Genomic DNA, 20,275 nt, shown 5'->3' on the forward strand with positions numbered 1-20,275 from the left:
AACTACACCTTCTTTCGTGACTTCGGGTCTTTTCGCCACTTCAGGACTTTGGGTCTTTTCGCCAATTTCAGGACTTCAGCTATTCGGCTTTTCAGATGGAAGAGGTGGCGCTGCTTCACTGTGGTCAAGGGGGGCCCTGCTATTTCAAAAAGGGCAGCATAGCTGGGCTCCAGTGGGCATCCACACATAGGCAGGGTCAGACTGGCCCGGCGGGACACCATGAAAAAAACCTGGTGGGCCCCAACCCTCATGGGCCCCCGTCGGCCAGATCCCCTTCTCCCAATCCCAGTTTAAAAATAAAAATTTCCTGACGTGTGGCAACGTGCGCGCATGCACAGTGATGCGCGGTGTGCTGGGCAGCGATGTCAGCGTTTGTGTGCCCGATGGCCCTGCAATAGGTGAGGAGGGGTGGGGGGGGCCCTGGACGGCAGTCCTGTTAGGCCCCAGGCCCATCAGTCCAACCCTGGGCACTGCAATAGGTGAGATGGGGAGGAAGGGTGGAGAGGGGGGGCCTGGACGGCCGGCCGGGGGGCCCTGGATGGCAGTCCCGGTGGTCCCCCCAGTCCGGCCCTGTACATAGGGGCAAAAGGGGGCTGCTGCACTCTCTCCTAAGGAAGAAATACAGACTCGCCTCTTCTCACTGATTTAAGAGGCTGCAGTGACAGCTCCGTCCATGCTGCAAAAACTTGTTGCGTTGCAAACAACCCCCTCGCTCGATCCTTCCTCCTTAGCCCTCAGCCCCTCCCTCCTCAGCTCAGCCCCTCCCCTCTTAACCCTCCTCCGTGCTCTGTGTTCAGCTTGTGAGCTCGGGTTTTCGTGTCAGCCTTGAGCACGGAGGAGGGCTAAGAGGGGAGGGGCTGAGCTGAGGAGGGAGGATCGAGCGAGGAGGGAGTTTGCAACTCAGCAAGTATTTGAAGCACGGACAGAGCTGTCACTGCAGCCTCGTAAATCAGTGAGTAGAGGCGAGTCTGCATTTCTTCCTTAGGAGAGAGAGCGCACGCAGCTGGAGCGTCTGTTCTCCCCACCTGAAAATTTTTCAGTGGACGCTTCTGCGGGCCCCCCTTCAGGTCCGGGCCCGGTACAGTAGTACCCCCTGTGCCCCCCTGATGGCGGCCATGCACACACTTACTACAGGTAACATAGTAAATTAGTAAGTTAGGTTGAAAAAAGACACACGTCCATCAAGTTCAGCCTTTTAAGTCTATAAATAACCTGCCTAAATGCCAGTTGATCCAGAGGAAGGCAAAAAAAAAACCCCATCTGAAGCCTCTCCAATTTGCCTCAGAGGGGAAAAAATCCTTCCAAAATGGCAAAATGTTGCACATATTAGGCACAAAATTGCTGTTGATTTGTATGTTGTGCCTATAGGTGCTCCCTGTTTATTCCCACTGAATAGTATAGGGGAGTATAGGGAATGCTATTGTTCTGGCCCTTACATATCCATTGGTCCTGGTGCAATCTTTGTGCCCTTAGCATGGGGTGCCATTGGGTTTATTAGTAGTTGCACTTTCCCTTTAAATCCCTCTGTGTCTCTGTAAGTCGTGTTAGCTTGGCCTTGCCTCTACTTTCCTTTAATGCCAAGAAACAGAGTTATTTATCTTAGGGGCAAATTTACTTATGGTCGAATATCGAGGGTCAATTAACCCTCGATATTCGACTGCCAAATTGAAATCCTTCGACTTCGAATATCGAAGTTGAATGATTTAGCACAAATAGTTCGATTGAACAAAAAATCGTACGATTCGAAGGAGTTGAATCCATTGATCGAACGATTTTTCTTCAACCAAAAAATACTTAGAAAGCCTATGGGGACCTTCCCCATAGACTAACATTGCCTTCGGTAGGTTTTAGGTGGCGAACTAGGGGGTCAAAGTTTTTTTTTTAAAGAGACTGTACTTCGACTATCGAATGGTCGAATAGTCGAAGTTCTAGTTGAAGGTCGAAGTAGCGAATTCGATGGTCGAAGTAGCCAAAAAAAATCATTTCGTAATTCGAAGTTTGTTTTATTCTATTCCTTCACTGGAGCTAAGTAAATGGGCCCCTTAATGTTTGCGCAAGGTTTTTAAGTGCGGCCTCCTGGGTGAATGTGGCACAGCCGATGAGTAAATAAGGGATCCTGGCAGATTAGATAAATGCCATTATTCTGTGTTTGTTAGGGAAGGTCTCAGACGCAGAATTTATACGTTGTCACTACATTATCCTGTATTACGTGTGACATTCGCTTTATGGGTCAGGGCACACAGGGAGATTCAGAGAGATTAGTCGCCTGGCGACAAATCTCTTCTTCGTGGCGACTAATCTCCCTGATCTGCCTCCCCTGCCTTCCCGCCGGCTAAAATGCACTCGGCACGATTTGTTTTCTGAAGTCGCCCGAAGTTTCCTTGTGAGGCTGGCGCTTTACATTTCAGCTGACGGGAAGGCAGGGGAGGCAGATCAGGGAGATTAGTCGTCTCATACCAATTGGGAAGAGCAGGTGCCAGTCTGTGGGCCCTACAGATGGTTCTGTTATTATTTAGCTGATGATTAAGCTGTAAATGAGCCTTGAGGAGTTGATATAATCTCTTGTTTATGTTCCTGTGTGAATGGAGCAGTTGCAGTTACTCAAGTCTCTGTTATAGAGCAGTTTATGGCTGCAGGTAGGTATTGGGTATCACAAGACTTCCATTACCGACCATTTATGTGAACATGGTGTTTACCTGAGAGAAAATGTGACCCCAAATATATAAATATATATAGAGAGAGTAGCAGGAAATCCCTGGGCCTGATGGGAGTGTGACATGTGTATGTGACAGTGAGGAATGACGGGCGTCTCTACCATAAACACTGTCTCACCCCCAGCTCTTGTTTTTCAGGCCTAATTGGCAACCGAAGAAGAAATTCTCCCTTTTCCCTTCTCCAAAAGACTGGAACTTCCGAGGGGTAAGACTTTTTGTGATTTAACCCTTACACCCCCAATGCACGGCCAAGAGATTATATCAGGGCCCGCCTCTTTTTTTTTTTTAATTGAGAAGGGGACGGGTAGAAGGGTTGCCACCTTTTCTGGAAAAAAATACTGGCCTTCCTATATATTTATCTTTATTCCCTATTAATAACATTGGGATCACTGACCTTCCTATATATTTATCTTTATTCCCTATTAATAACATTGGGATCACTGGCCTTCCTATATATTTATCTTTATTCCCTATTAATAACATTGGGATCACTGACCTTCCTATATATTTATCTTTATTCCCTATTAATAACATTGGGATCACTGACCTTCCTATATATTTATCTTTATTCCCTATTAATAACATTGGGATCACCGACCTTCCTATATATTTATCTTTATTCCCTATTAATAACATTGGGATCACTGACCTTCCTATATATTTATCTTTATTCCCTATTAATAACATTGGGATCACTGACCTTCCTATATATTTATCTTTATTCCCTATTAATAACATTGGGATCACTGACCTTCCTATATATTTATCTTTATTCCCTATTAATAACATTGGGATCACTGACCTTCCTATATATTTATCTTATTCCCTATTAATAACATTGGGATCACTGACCTTCCTATATATTTATCTTTATTCCCTATTAATAACATTGGGATCACTGACCTTCCTATATATTTATCTTTATTCCCTATTAATAACATTGGGATCACTGACCTTCCTATATATTTATCTTTATTCCCTATTAATAAAATTGGGATCACTGACCTTCCTATATATTTATCTTTATTCCCTATTAATAACATTGGGATCACTGACCTTCCTATATATTTATCTTTATTCCTATTAATAACATTGGGATCACTGACCTTCCTATATATTTATCTTTATTCCCTATTAATAACATTGGGATCACTGACCTTCCTATATATTTATCTTTATTCCCTATTAATAACATTGGGATCACTGACCTTCCTATATATTTATCTTTATTCCCTATTAATAACATTGGGATCACTGACCTTCCTATATATTTATCTTTATTCCCTATTAATAAAATTGGGATCACTGACCTTCCTATATATTTATCTTTATTACCTATTAATAACATTGGGATCACTGACCTTCCTATATATTTATCTTTATTCCCTATTAATAACATTGGGATCACTGGCCTTCCTATATATTTATCTTTATTCCCTTTTAATAACATTGGGATCAACCATCATTTTTACCAGCCAGGCCAGGTGGCAGCAACCCTAACGGGTGGGTATTATTATAGTGTGGGAAGGATGTGGACAGATTTGGGGGTAGACCAGGAATGGAAGGGGCCCATATCCCCAAAAGGACAGAAGGGGAGCAGGTCTGGGTCATTGAGGGCCCACAAGTCCCTGTTTTTATCCATCTGCCCCCCCCAAATAGATTCAACCAATAAATGAGAAGTGACGCAACTATAACGTCTAATGTATAAATGTGAATGTGCATAGTAGGAATGTTGTGGGCAGGCACTAGCCAATCACAGCCCGGCTGTCTATAACGGGAAATACATTTAGCTGGAAAATGATTGGCTCAGGGGCTCGAGGTGAGATAATCGGTATCATCTGTACAACGTCCGTCATGTTTAATAAGTAAGAAGAGAAGTAAAAATAGAGCAGGATTAATGGGAATGATAATGATGACAGGAGCTTCCGATATGGGACTGGAAACAATTGTTTATACGTAAAACTTCAGATATGGAAGTGGCTGTTCCTCAGTGTTTAGGCGCTATCTCTGCCTGACAATAATCATTGGCAATAATCATAAACTATTCGCCCGCGAGAGATAAACATGGCGTAGAACTTACAGAAAGTCCCGTCACCGAGCGTCAGCCAATGAGATGCCGGCTCTGCACAAATCTGCATTTCTTTACTGTATCACGGGCATTTATCCCGAGGAGTGTTCTGCCTTTGCTTTAAATAATTTGTCTGATTTAGTGGAAAATAATGGATTCTGGCTGCAGACCTGACTCATTATTGAGTGTGTCCAGTGCCGGGAGTTGCCGTCATTCACCATGGTTGGACTGGACCTTCTGTGGACCAAGGGAGAACCTGACATCTTGGGTCAACTGTGTGCACCATTAGATATACAAGTATGGGACCTGTTATGCAGAATGCTCAGGACCTGGGGTTTTCTAGATAACAGATCTTTCCATAATTTGGATCTTCATACCTTAAAGCAGGGGTCCCCAACCTTTTTTACCTGTGAGCCACATTCAAATGTAAAAAGAGTTGGGGAGCAACACAAGCATGAAAAAGGCCCATGAAAATGCTGTGATTGGCTATTTGGTAGCCCCTATGTGGACTGGCAGCTACAGGAGGCTCTACTTGGCACTATACTTCGTTTTTCTGCAATTAAAACTTTCCTGGAATTCAAAAATAAGCTCCTGCTTTGAGGCCACTGGGAGCAACATCCAAGGGTTTGGTGAAAAACATGTTACTCATGAGGCACTCGTTGGGGATCACTGCCTTAAAGGGATACTGTCTTAGGAAAAATTATTTTTTACAAAACACATCAGTTAATAGTGCTGCTCCAGCAGAATTCTACACTGAAATCAGTTTCTCAAAAGAGCAAACAGATATTTTTATATTTAATTTTGAAATCCGACATAAGGGTAGACATATTGTCAGTTTCCCAGCTGCCCCCAGTCATGTGACTTGTGCTCTGATAAACTTCAGTCACTCTTTACTGCTGTACTGCAAGTGATATCACCCCTCCCCCAGCAGCCTAACAACAGAACAATGGGAAGGTAACCAGATAGCAGCTCCCTAACACAAGATAACAGCTGCCTGGCAGATCTAAGAACAACACTCAATAGTAAAATCCAGGTCCCACTGAGACACATTCAGTTACATTGAGTATGAGAAACAACAGCCTGCCAGAAAGCAGTTCCATCCTAAAGTGCTGGCTCTTTCTGAAATCACATGACCAGGCAAAATGATCTGAGATGCACCTACACACCAATATTACAACTAAATACACTTGCTGGTTCAGGAATGACATTTTATATTGTACAGTGAATTATTTGCAGTGTCATTTAGAAATTTATACTACATCATAAAAATCAAGTCAGAATCCCTTTAAGTCTACTAGATCTTAAATCATGTAAATATTACATAAACCCAATAGGCTGGTTTTGCTTCCAATAAGGATTAATTATATCTTAGTTGGGATCAAGTACAAGCGACTGTTTTATTATTACACAGAAAAAGGAAATCATTTTTGAAAATTATGATTATTTGGATAAAATTGAGTCTTTGGGAGACGGCCTTTCCATAATTCAGAGCTTTCTGGATAATGGGTTTCTGGATAATGGATCCCATACCTGTAATTAATGGTATCTGTATTACAGAACAAGAGATTGATGGGATTTGTCATAAAGTGGGGCCCTACTGACCTGCACTCTGCAAACTGGGCTCCCTCCAGTTATGTGGCCATGAGTAGTTAAAGGGGTTGTACACCTTTGTGTTAACCTTTAGTAAGATGTAGAGAGGGATATTCTGATTTGCAATTCGATTTCATTTTTTATTATGTGTTTTTTTATTTTTTTTATTCTTCATTTTGCAGTTTCAGCAGTCTGGTTGCTACAGTTCATATTCCCCTAGCAACCATGCATTGATATAAATAAGAGACTGGAATATGAATAGGAGAGGCCTGAATAGAAAGAGGAGGAATAAAAAGTAACAATAACAATACATGTGTAGCCTTACAGAGCATTTGTTTTTTAGATGGGGTCAGCGACCCCCATTTGAAAGCTGGAAAGTGTTAAAAGGCAAATAATCGAAAAACTATAAAAAATAAATAATGAAGACTATTTGTAAAGTTGCTTACATAGTCGCTTATACCATACTAAAAGTTAATTTAAAGGCGAACCTCCTGTTTAAGTGAAATTCTGCAGACCCACATTATCTGTTCCATGTAATTCTATTAGTAAAAGTCACACAGACTGATCTAATAGAAGCGTCAGTTGAGAGGGAAAACTCCCAGTGACTATGAACAGCTGTCTCTGATTCACGTGGCTCTAGGCAAGTGTCTCGTCTGTGCGGCCGTTAGCTTTTTGGAAGCAGAACAAAGATGCGGCTACCTGGAGAATAAGCAGGCCTGCCATCATTTAGAGACCACAAGCCTTTCATCAGGAAGCCAGCGACAGCACTCAGGGAATATTACTGAGCAGCGCAGGGGTAATGTGAGGATACAGAGGATTTATTCTCTACAAACAGTATGGGCTGCTCTGCACCACTAAAGATGCATGGGATCCATTATCCGGAAACACGTTATCCAGAAAGCTCCAAATTACGGCAAGGCCGTCTCCCATAGACTCCATTTTATCCAAAAAAATCCAAAGGTTTAAAAATGATTTTCTTTTTCTGTGTAATAATAAAACAGTAACTTCTATTTGATCCCAACTAAGATAGAATTAATCCTTATTGGAAACAAAACCAGCCTATTGGGTTTATTTCATGTTTATATGAGTTTTTAGTGGGGGCAGATTTATCAAAGGTCGAGGTGAATTTTCAAATTCAAAAAATTCAAATTTCAAGCTATTTTTTGTGTACTTCGACTAGGAAATAGTCCAAATTTGATTTGAATTTGAAAAATATTCAAAAATGTGAATATCGAAATTTATCGTGTCCTTCTCTTTAAAAATTCGACTTTGGCTATTCGCCATCTAAAACCGGCCGAATTGCTGTTTAAGCCTATGGGGGACCTCCTAGAACCTATTTGGAGTCAATTGGTGGACTTTGAAAAATCTAAGTTTTTTTTGGAAAATTCGATTCATACGATTGGAATTTGGCCGAATACGGACCAATTCGAAAAAAAAAACACTTCAACTTCATTTCGGTTGGTCTTTTTAAATTCGAATTTCGACGTTTTTGCAAATTCGAAATTCGACTCTTGATAATATGCCCCATAAGGCATAAAGATCCAAATTATGGAAACATCCGTTATCCGGAAAAACCAGGTCCCGTGCAGCTCTGGTTATCCCGTGGCCCTTGATGCTTAATTTTTATTGTTAGTTGTATCAGTATATTTGCTCCTAGTGGGGCTCCCTTGGGGTGTATCCCTTGAACCCCATTAGGTGGAGGTGCCATGCATGTAGCTACCAGTTTGGCTCCACTTCTCACTCCTGTTGGTTATTGTAAGGTTTATTAATACAAGTATGGGACCCATTATCCAGAATGCTCGGGATCTGGGGTTTCTGGATAAGGGATCTTTCCTTAATTTGGATCTCTCTTCCTTAAATCATATAAAATAATAAAAAACCCAATAGGCTAGTTTTACCTCCAGTAAATATTAATTATATCTTAGTTGGGATCAAGTACAAGCTACTGTTTTATTATTATAGAGAAAATGGGAATCACTTCCAATTATTTGATTATACTGGAGTCAACGGAAGATGGCCATCCCGTAATTCAGAACTTTTTGGATAAAGGGTTTCCGGATAACGGATCCCATACCTGTACACCTAACAATAGTGGGGCTCCCCCTGGGGGTTGGCATCAAACCGGAACACCACAAAATACCCAAAATACAAAAAATACAAAAAGCTTTTATTTTAAATTATGTTTAAAATTAAGCAGCCTTACGCGTTTTGTGTCATCCAAGGACACATAATCATAGGTTATGTTTCACAAACAAGGCAACGTTTTGGACCCCTCCGGGCCCTTTATCAAGCCTTGTAGGTGTGGCATTTAGCTGGCAGATGCATCGGGTGACAGTTAATATTAGAGCCCTACCTGCCGTGATTCATTGGACTTTGCTATCCGGTATTTTAATCTCTTCTCTTTGTTGATTCGGAGTCTATTTTTTGAGCAGTGATTTAACCAGCTTCAGACATCCTGCCAGCTGTGAGGAGGGGCACCATAAATCCCACTCCTTGCCCACATTAATATGCGGAAAGGGCTGGAAATTGCTGTCTGTGCCGCTCCGGAAGCCTCTGTTCCCTGTGCAACCCGCGCTCTTTAATTCTGACACCCTTGGGTTTGATAAATGAACACATGGGGGAGTAGGGCAGGGACTCTCTGCAAGGGAAATACACGGACCTGGGGAAAGGCACAAATAAATCATTTGCTGTATGTCCATGTTCCTTTAGGGCAGAGACAGACAAGAAGATTCGGGGAGATTAGTCGCCCCGAACTGCATCCCCGCTGGCTAGAATCGAAAAATAGCCGGTGAGATGGCACTCGGAGCACTTCGTTTTCCAAAGTCGGTCTAAGTTTCCTTGTAAGATTAGTCGCCCGAAGAAGAGGCGATTTGTCAACTAAATCTCCCCGAATCTTCCCCGGTCTCTGCCCATATAGGTAGATTGTATCTCTGCTCACATTATAGGCGCACAGGGATCCCTGCTGCTCTCCTACACTTATATTTCTGTTACCCTCTGTCTAATAACAGGGACCCCTCTGCACTGCTGAATATTTACACCTGCCCTCTGGTGCCTGTAAATGCTTCATTGGAGGCAAATGGGAGTTTTTTGGGGGTTTTTTGATGCCTAAATGTGGCCACTTACTGGCCTTACAGTGTGATACTATTTCAATTGTTTCTTGATGTATCCACTGTATACTGCGGTCCACCTTTAAGTTAACTTTTAGTATGTTATAGAATGGCCAATTCTTAGCAACTTTTCAACTGGTCTTCATTATTTATTTATTTATTTATTTAATTATTTGCCTCCTTCTTCTGACTCTATCAAGCTTTCATATGGGGATCACTGACCCCATTCCTCTGTAAGGCTACAAACTTATTGATATTGCTACATTTATTACTTATATTTCTATTCAGGCCTCTACTATTCATATTCCAGTCTCTCATTCAAATGAGTGCATGGTTGCTAGGGGAATTTGGACCATAGCAACCAGATGGCAGAAATTGCAAACTGCTGAATAAAAAGCTAAATAAGTCAAAAACCACAAATAATAAAAAATGAAAACCAATTTCAAATAGTCTCAGAATATCCCTCTCTATATCATACTAACAGTGAACTCAAGGCTGAACAACCTCTTTAATTTTTCTGCATTCTGCCAATAGGTGGCGCATGAGCTGGAAAGCAAATAGCAGTTACATCCTTGCCAAATGACATTGCTGCAAAGGTCACTCACTCAGCTCTCTTAGGGCACACTTAAACTTATATGGATATTTACTGGAAAAAAAAATGGAAACATTCAGGTTGTTGAATATTCTTTGGCAATGGGCAGTCTCCAATCACAAATAAGAAAAGGCAAATAAATGGGTAAATAAGAAGAGGCAAATAAATGGGGCAGGTGGGGGGAGCAAGCAGAAGGGGTAGTGAATGAGCAGAGAGTACTGGGTGGGGTAGTTGGATCAGTTTCTGTGCAGAGGCCAGGGGTAGAGGTGGTACCTTGGGTGCAATACTACTTGATCCAGCTCATAGAGCTCCACAAATGTTTCCCATTTTTGGGGAAGGGCCGTAGTGGTGGGGCAATGTGTGTAGTAACTACTCAGCAAAACTGTATTCACTTATTCCCAGTTTGGGTCATGGGCAAAGGGAAGAGGCATCATGCACAGTGGCCTTAATGTGAATCAGGGAGTAATCTGTATGGAAGTTGCACCACTGCATATGGCACTGACTGCTGATATAATAATAACATTATATAACAGAGATGTATAATCACTGGGTGCACAGAACATTCATAGGAAAAGGCAATGCACTAAATACATGGGATTCTGTTGCACTGGCAGTTACCCATAATGATTCATCCACAGGTGTTGGACTGGGCAGTGCCAGTGCTTTCCATTTATTAAGGAATTCTGGGAACAAATTCAGTTGAGATTTTCTGAGAAAGGTGGGGTCCGTGTGTGGTGCAGGGATGGGCAGAGATGGGGGTGAGTGTTAGTTTTATTGGCATGGCCCGGCCAGGGGATCCCTCTCTCCTCTCCCAGACTGGTACAGGCTTCCCTCAGTTCTTGGCTTGGTACTGCCGACTGCAACTGATCCAACTGAGCCAAGAATGGCAATGCAAATAGATATCTACTAGTTCCAATCAGGTTCTGGGGCTGCTGTCTCAGGAGCCCCCCGTCCCTACCGCTCACCCCTTAAGCCCAGCCCCACACATGCACGTACCTTCTTCTGCCTCAAGAAAAACTCGACACACACACGCGACCCTAATCCGTATGCACCCCACTTCATCATCATCATCATTTATTTATATAGCACCAACAAGAGATACAGTCCTTTACAAACTAAAGGTTAGGGTTCAATTGAGACATTAAGTTTATAGAAACAAATTTGGGATTTTTTACAGCAATGATTGATTAATTCAGGTACAATGAATAAACTTCTCTAAACAGGTGGGTCTTTAAGGAGCATTTAAAAAAGAAGGAGAAAGTCTGAGAGCTGGAGGCAGAGAGTTCCGGAGAGAAGCCGAGAGAAGTCTTGTAGATGAGAATGGGCAGAAGTGATCAGAGGAGAAGTGAGGTGAAGATCAGAAGCAGAGCGAAGGTTGGGGGGAAGGAGAGTATTTGGAGATCAGAGATGAAATATAGGGAAGGGCTCAGAGTCATATTGGGGGGCCCCTGCCCCAGGGCCCCTTCCACGTGTGTGTGTGCAATGTTTTTGCCGTGACTGCCCTGACAAAGGGAGGCATAATTGCGGATCTGGGTACCAGGGCCCACCGGGTTTTTTCCCGTTGTCCCACTGGCCCAGTCTGATCCTGGAAGGGCTTCATTGTTAGAAGACTTCAGCCTTCCTTTTATAGACCTCAGCCTCCCGCCCCTCCAATGATGTCACAAAAGGGGCGAGCAGACAAGCGCAAGCCAATAAAACCAGAAGCCGGCAGTGTAAGGTCGCAAATGGGGGAGCGAGGTCGACCCAAACCCTCCCGACCTGCAGGTTTACCGTGGTTCCCGCGGGTATTAGGGCGACCCGCCCAAACCTGGTGTCCCAGTCCAACCCTGGTTCAAATAATCCCATTTAACTGTGAGCAATGATCAAAAGCTCTTTGAGAAACTGACCTGTCCTGCATGACATGTACATCTATGTGCACTAATATAACCCCCTATATTATACACTATGATGATATCGTTTATTGTTTGCTGCCCTTTGTATTTGTAGTTAAAGATGTGGGTGGGACATACACAGTATATATATATATATATATATATATACAATACAACAGGCACAATACAAGGCTGATTAGCGCAGAATTCAGATTCACATTACATGGCAGCATAGAAATCATTGCAGTGATTGATAATCAGCCCTGTAGCATCAGCTTCTCTGACAGATGGGACCTCACTTTCTGCTTGATGATTCCCTATGACCCCTAAGCTTAGCTCCTCCCCAGCAGCCCAGAGCCCACTGAGCATGTGCAGTGCCACTGACTCAGAATGTCTAACAAGATCAGAAGATGGGGAGCTGCTGGGGGCAACTCTGATGTTACCAGAAGTTTGATTTACAAAGTACAGCATTTCTAGGCAGTTTCTTTATGTATTGTTCAGTTCTGATTAAATGGCACGTTCAGTTTATGTCTGTTCCTATGTTGGCCGGAAGGATTAGGATAAAGTGGAAATATTACTGGAAGTTACTGCTGGGAGAGGAGCTTGTGATGTCACTTTTATTAATCAAATCAGTTTCCCGTGGGGGCTGCGTTATGCAATGTTTTCTGCAGGAATAATTTAGGGGACATGGGATCTCTGTGGATGGTTTGCACCTTAGTATTTGGTGATTATTCTGGAGATTCTGGGCTAAAGCTACAGAGACTAAGATAAGTCTACAAATCCCTCTTCCACTTGGCTACCTGGGGCTGCTGGGAGCTGTAGTTCAGCGACAGTCGAGAGAGCCCTGATTAATACAAATGTCCCCTTTCTGACCCCAGTGACAAACACAGATATACAAAGTGGGAAACATTTCAGCGCGGAGCATTTTATTGGGATTTCTCGTGAGAACAGAACACAGGAATGAGCCACTTGCAGTTCCCAGATGAGTTATTTTTGATCACAAACAAGAACCCAGGAAAGGTCCAGACTCATATTTGTAAGGAAAAGAGAGGTGGGTGCAAGCCACAATATGACACCCTGGATTTACTAACAATTGTTACATAATGTATTACACCCTTTGTGCTGTTCTCTATAACCCCCCCCCCCAGGGGCCCCTGTAGTTCTGGGGCCAAATCCCTAATCTATTTTTAATTTTTTTCCTTGTGCCCAAATAAGAGTATGAGGGGCTTTGTATTGTAACAGTTGGTCTCAAGGATGGAGGGATGTGTAAGTGTTATTGTTACCAGGAAATGTGGCCTCTCCGCTCCTTCTTGTACCCGGGGTCCCTGTAGGGCCTAAAGGGGTTGTTCACCTTTAAATTAACTGTTAGTATGATGTAGAGAGGGATATTCTGAGACAATTTGCAATTGGTTTTCCTTTTTTATTATTTATGGTTTTTGACTTATTTAGCTTTTTATTCAGCGGCTCTCCAGTTTGCAATTTCAGCAGTTTGGTTGCTAGGATCCAAATTCCCCTAGCAACTATACATTGATATGAATAAGAGACTAGAATATGAATAGGAGAAGCCTGAATAGAAAGATGAGCAATAAAAAGGAGTAGTAACTAAAAATCTGTAGCCTCACAGAGCTTTTGTATTTTAGATGGGGTCAGTGACCCCCATTTGAAAACTGGAAAGTGTCAAAAGAAGAAGGTAAATTATTTAAAAACTAAAATAAATAATTGAGACCAATTGTAAAGTTGCTTAGAATAAGCCATTCTGTAACATACTAAAGGTTAACTTAAAGGTGAACCACCCCTTTAATAAAGGCTTTTAAGAAGATTTTCTTTGGATGGTGCTTAGTCTTTTGAGCAACATGTTGCCTGTGAGCCACTGGTTGGGGACCACTACTTTAGGTCACATGATTAAGGGGGGTTTACTAAAATTATTCCCCCCTCTTGGTTTCTAATTATCATATGCAAATTAGGGTTCCGATTCATTTTGGGATACAGCCCAGTCATTCCAGAAAGATTTGGGGTTCAGGCAAATCCTGAAAATAGGAATTCAGTGCATCCCTAATTGGTTGCCACGGGTTACTGCCCAGGTGCAGATTTACCCAGTGTTTATAATTATAACAGCTTCCAGTTGAGAGGCAGGGAGTCTGTGACTCAGGGAGTGGGTGGGGCTAGAACAGTCTAATGGTAGCTTCCAGGGGGAGGGGAAGGGAGTCTTTGGGTAGAGTTAAGAAGACCTGAGATAGAAGTGCAAGAGACTCTTTTCCTAATCTCTAACACTTAGCACATCCATGTCCATTCACAGCAAGGAATCTGCAACTGATCTTAATGTTGGCCATGTGACCGTTACAGTTGCACGTGACTGACATCAGGATTCCATTAGCAGCGCATTGGCCTGTTCTCCGTTACTTTATGAGATTCCATAAAGTCGTTATGGCAGAATTGCCCGATCTCCCGTGGGCGATGATTCATTGCAGACTCCGAAGATCAAAGAGAGTGATAAACACTGTAAAATTATTTGTATTATTATTGCTCTCAGTTTTACAATTTGTTATCTGTGCAATCTGCTGAGTAAACTGCTCCCAATCCCTTTCATATTCAGCCAGGTGTCTGTCTGCAGCTCATATATCTGCCTTTCCTGCCGCTCCGATTCCTTCCCAATCCAATGTGCCCTCCATCAACAAAGTCATTGTATTTTATTGACGTTTCAGTGTTTAAGGAAACCATCCCTTTTAGCAACATGCAGCTGGCGGCAAACAGGGCACCGTGCCAACCTCTGGATATAGACCCGGAGTTGTTACTCTCACATTCATTTAGAAGGGGCATTGTGTTGGGTAGGGAGAGATAATGCCTATAGTAACAGTGGATAATAGTCTCTGGGAAGGGAGTGTGACTGTGGGATAGCAGGTATAGTAGGGAGAGATGGTGCCTATAGTAACAGTGGATAATAGTCTCTGGGAAGGGAGTGTGACTGTGGGATAGCAGGTATAGTAGGGAGAGATGGTGCCTATAGTAACAGTGGATAATAGTCTCTGGGAAGGGAGTGTGACTGTGGGATAGCAGGTATAGTAGGGAGAGATGGTGCCTATAGTAACAGTGGATAATAGTCTCTGGGAAGGGAGTGTGACTGTGGGATAGCAGGTATAGTAGGGAGAGATGGTGCCTATAGTAACAGTGGATAATAGTCTCTGGGAAGGGAGTGTGACTGTGGGATAGCAGGTATAGTAGGGAGAGATGGTGCCTATAGTAACAGTGGATAATAGTCTCTGGGAAGGGAGTGTGACTGTGGGATAGCAGGTATAGTAGGGAGAGATGGTGCCTATAGTAACAGTGGATAATAGTCTCTGGGAAGGGAGTGTGACTGTGGGATAGCAGGTATAGTAGGGAGAGATGGTGTCTATAGTAACAGTGGATAATAGTCTCTGGGAAGGGAGTGTGACTGTGGGATAGCAGGTATAGTAGGGAGAGATGGTACCTATAGTAACAGTGGATAATAGTCTCTGGGAAGGGAGTGTGACTGTGGGATAGCAGGTATAGTAGGGAGAGATGGTGCCTATAGTAACAGTGGGATAATAGTCTCTGGGAAGGGAGTGTGACTGTGGGATAGCAGGTATAGTAGGGAGAGATGGTGTCTATAGTAACAGTGGATAATAGTCTCTGGGAAGGGAGTGTGACTGTGGGATAGCAGGTATAGTAGGGAGAGATGGTGCCTATAGTAACAGTGGATAATAGTCTCTGGGAAGGGAGTGTGACTGTGGGATAGCAGGTATAGTAGGGAGAGATGGTGCCTATAGTAACAGTGGATAATAGTCTCTGGGAAGGGAGTGTGACTGTGGGATAGCAGGTATAGTAGGGAGAGATGGTGCCTATAGTAACAGTGGATAATAGTCTCTGGGAAGGGAGTGTGACTGTGGGATAGCAGGTATAGTAGGGAGAGATGGTGCCTATAGTAACAGTGGATAATAGTCTCTGGGAAGGGAGTGTGACTGTGGGATAGCAGGTATAGTAGGGAGAGATGGGTACCTATAGTAACAGTGGATAATAGTCTCTGGGAAGGGAGTGTGACTGTGGGATAGCAGGTATAGTAGGGAGAGATGGTGCCTATAGTAACAGTGGGATAATAGTCTCTGGGAAGGGAGTGTGACTGTGGGATAGCAGGTATAGTAGGGAGAGATGGTGTCTATAGTAACAGTGGATAATAGTCTCTGGGAAGGGAGTGTGACTGTGGGATAGCAGGTATAGTAGGGAGAGATGGTGTCTATAGTAACAGTGGATAATAGTCTCTGGGAAGGGAGTGTGACTGTGGGATAGCAGGTATAGTAGGGAGAGATGGTGCCTATAGTAACAGTGGATAATAGTCTCTGGGAAGGGAGTGTGACTGTGGGATAGCAGGTATAGTAGGGAGAGATGGTGCCTATAGTAACAGTGGATAATAGTCTCTGGGAAGGGAGTGTGACTGTGGGATAGCAGGTATAGTAGGGAGAGATGGTGCCTATAGTACTAAGGGGATGGCTGAAAGTTAAATATACACATATTGGATCCCATGGAGACACTGTCGGATACTATGGATCAGAATAACTTCCATTAAATACACATAATGGTTTCCCATGTGTGAGTGACGTAATATTTCATTTCACAAGTTGTTTTCCAGGAGGCAGTGGGAGGAAATTTCCCTTTGTCTTTGTCTCAGGAAGTTGCCCATTTAAGTGGAAACCAGAACAGGAAGTGAAGAAGGCAAAGGAAATATCGGCCCTCAACCTGGACTGAGATATTCGTGTTTGTAAACATCTTAACAGCTGATGCTGGTTCAAGTAATAAAACATATAGAATGTTCCTACTATAGATTTTTCGTACCTACTATAGATATCACATCCCTTATGTTCACTAGGACAGCCGGGGACCCAGGTGAAACATATTCATCTCTGCTGGGGGCCCCAGGGATATTTACAGCACATATTGTCCAATGCCCAATTTAAATATAAAGTACTAAACAGACCCCAAACTGGTGCCGTGAAGGGTCCATTTGGCCGATAACTCTGCGAGAAGTGACTTTGTGGGTTTGTGGAGATGTCCAGATATTCAAGGAGACCCATAGTAAAGGTCAGTTAGGGGGAGATTTGGGGTGAACCTAAATATTACCTAAATATAAACATTTGCTGACCTAAATAACATTGGAGGCAACAGGAAGTGAATCTCTAGGTCCGTAACCTTGTTATAAGACGAGCCCTGACCACAATATTGACTGTAAAAGGAAACTTGGGCAGGAAAGGTCTCAAAACTGGATCAAAGCAGTGTTACCTACCACTGAGCAAACAATTAATTTGGCCAGACCTTAGCTACATCAGGATGCTGCATACTTCTGTGTCTCCAAAGATGCCCCAGTAGCTCCCCATCTTCTTTTCTGCTGATTCACTGATTCACATGCTCTGTGCTGCTGTCACTTACTGAGCTTAGGGAGCCACTCACAATATACAGTACACATAGAATAGAAATGTCACAATATAAGGCTGATTAGTAATTAATACACATAATTACTACATGGCAGCACAGAAACCAGTGCAATTAGCATCAGAATTGAATAATCAGCAAACCTGTAGCATCAGCTTATATTACAGCCAGGGAAGCTCATTTTCTGCTGGATAATTAGTGACGAGCCCTAAGCTTAGCTTCTCAACAGCCAATCAGAGCCCACTGAGCATGTGAGTGTCACAGACACTTTCCAAGATGGTGACCCCCTGTGACAAGTTTGAAGTCCTGGATCATTGCTGCTATTGACAAGCTCAAACTTTAGCCTCATACAATAAGTTCATTATATAAAACATGGCACTTTTAGCTAAATACATTTTAGGGTTTAGTTCACCTTCCTACCTGCCCCACCTCAAACCAATCAAAATAACTTCTCCACACCTTTCCCAAGTCCTCATTGGGTGCAAAATTGCCCCACAAGCATGGTAGGGCCCTAGGTTTATAGTCTATAGCAGTGATCCCCAACCAGTGGCTCATGAGTAACATGTTACTCACCAACCCCTTGGATGTTGCTCCCAGTGGCCTCAGAGCCAGGGCTTATTTTTGAATTTATGACTTGTTTTGGTGCATAAAAAATATTTGTTCTGCCAAACAGAGTCTCCTGTAGGTGACCAGTCCACATAGAGGCAACAAGTAGCCAATCACAGCCCTTATTTTGCTCCCCAAGGACTTTTTTTTCATGCTTATGTTGCTCCCCAACTCACAGATAAAAAAGTTGGGTGGCCTCTGGTCTATAGAGAATACCTGGGTGTTGGAGATGGTTCCAATCTCATTAGAAGTTATTCTCACTCATAATGTAAATTTTCTTTAAGAAGAAAACTGTTGCTGCCCCCTTCCCTGCTCATGAAGCCCATGCACATCCCTTGGGGGTAACCTTGTGCCCACAGCATGCCCCTGTCACTCGCACGCTTCATGGCTACCATTGACCGCAGAGAGGTGAGGGCGTTTCAGATGAGACATCTTGATTTCAGGTTTGTGACACCACGAGACACTTCCTGTCATGCAGCCGCTCTCTGGGAGGGGTCTCGTGCACCAAAAGGAAACCATAAGGTCCCACTGCTGCTGCTGCAAATGTAACTGTCTGATGCTGCTTTTACTCGGCATCCAGGGATTCGGCCGATTGCAACATCTGCTTGTGCTTTTGCTTTGCCCATTGTCCCCCATGGTCTGGTGCTGCTGTTTTCTGCTTCAGGTAAGGTCCTGCCCGGAGCTCCGTTATTTCTATGGCTTCGTCCTGATGTTCCTAACGACAGTATTTGTGTCACTAGTGGGGTCCCTGAGTCACAGCTAGAAGTGTGTCTGTGTATGACTAGGCACATATGTGTGTGTGTTCCTTGTATGGCCACAACTTTTTGTATCAGTTGCATAAAAACTCTTTCTCACTTGTCCCTTTGTATTTGGTGAAAGAGCTGCTGATACAAAGTCACGTTACAAATCTTTGATATAATATACAAAGTGGCTGAAGTTGTAGCAACCACCAAGTCCAACCCTTTACACACATAGCAGGGTATATATAGAAGGGGGCTGGCAACCGTAGCCCTCCAAATTCAGAATTTGTAGAACTAAATCTCCCAGCATCCCCTTTGGTACATGTTAAAGGACAAGGAAAGTCTAATATAGACTAAGGCTAGAAATGCTGTATTTTGTCTACTAAACATAAACATGAACTTACAGAACCACAAGCCGAATCAAACAAATAATTTATGCTTTCAAAGTTGGCCACAGGGGGTCACCATCTTGTAACTTTGTTATACATCTTTGCAAGACCAAGACTGTGCACATGCTCAGTGTGGTCTGGGCTGCTTAGGGATCGTCATAATTGATCAAAACAGCACAAGTCAAATAATATCTGCCAGAAGCCGATACAACAAGACTGATTAATAATCAGAATATACAGACTGCACTGGGTCCTGTGTTGTCATGTAATCTAATGGGGATTATATAGATTTTGTATTGTTTAATACAAACTTTCTCCAACTCTGCAGAACCAGTGGCTGCAGCAAAATAATCCTCCAAATAGAATCCCAGTTTATCTGTTTAAATCTGGCTCCATGATCTTTGTCCCTGCAGCTGGAGTTGGAAACAGTAAAGGGGATGTAAAGGCAAAAATAAAATCCAATACAAATCTCTACACATTCGCCAACTGCTCTACAGGGAAACAAACAAAGCTGCTTGAGTTCTGCATGGCTGGGAAGTAAGGCGGGGGCTCCCCCTGCTGTTCATAAGTATGATTGTTTCCCTGCAGAGCAGTTAGGGACTGTCTGACAATTCCTATCCACAGCAGTAAATGAAGGGAGAATTTCACTGCATACAGTCAGGTTTCTTATAAAAACGGTAGACAATTTTTTATTAAAGTATATTGGAGATAGGTTTCTTTTTCATTAATGAAAATAAAAATGAGATTTTATTTTTTTGTCTTTACATGCCCTTTAATGAAAGACTCAATGAATTTACAAAAAGACTTTGCTTGGAGCTTGTGTTATGCACCTTTATATGTGACAAGCGGACTGGAAATGTGTGTTACTGTGGGGGAAATATCACTGACATTAATAATAATAATGTCATAAAAGTCACAGGTTTTGCACAAGGTCCAGTACCCCCCCCCACAGTATTATATTACCCCCCATTTAACCCCCCTCCAGATGTAATTTTTTTTTATAAACTAAATGATCTATTTCTTATTGAATAAACCCATATAATGGAAAAGTACATTCTTTATAACAAAAGTCTGGAACGTAGATGATGGCAGAGGGCAAGATGATGAGATAAGGGTGAAATGGAGGCAGTAGGGAAAGATGGTGATGGTAGGACAAATG

At 42.9% G+C, this 20,275-nt stretch overlaps 1 protein-coding gene across 2 annotated transcripts in view; it reads left to right on the plus strand.

The window, feature by feature from the left end:
- The window catches only part of arhgef3.2.S (Rho guanine nucleotide exchange factor 3 S homeolog), a 178,483-nt gene that overhangs the window by 54,553 nt on the left and 103,655 nt on the right, over window positions 1-20,275 (plus strand). Inside the window, exon 2 of one of the 2 annotated variants that reach the window (XM_041561862.1) lies at window positions 2,853-2,919. In XM_041561862.1, coding sequence (XP_041417796.1) covers window positions 2,853-2,919 — 67 coding nt within the window. Of the gene's footprint in view, window positions 1-2,852; window positions 2,920-18,606; window positions 18,652-20,275 lie in introns of those variants that run through there. The other variant, XM_041561861.1, reaches the window with a different exon arrangement.

This window comes from Xenopus laevis, chromosome 4S (assembly GCF_017654675.1).
Source record: "Xenopus laevis strain J_2021 chromosome 4S, Xenopus_laevis_v10.1, whole genome shotgun sequence".
Lineage (NCBI taxonomy): Eukaryota > Metazoa > Chordata > Amphibia > Anura > Pipidae > Xenopus > Xenopus laevis.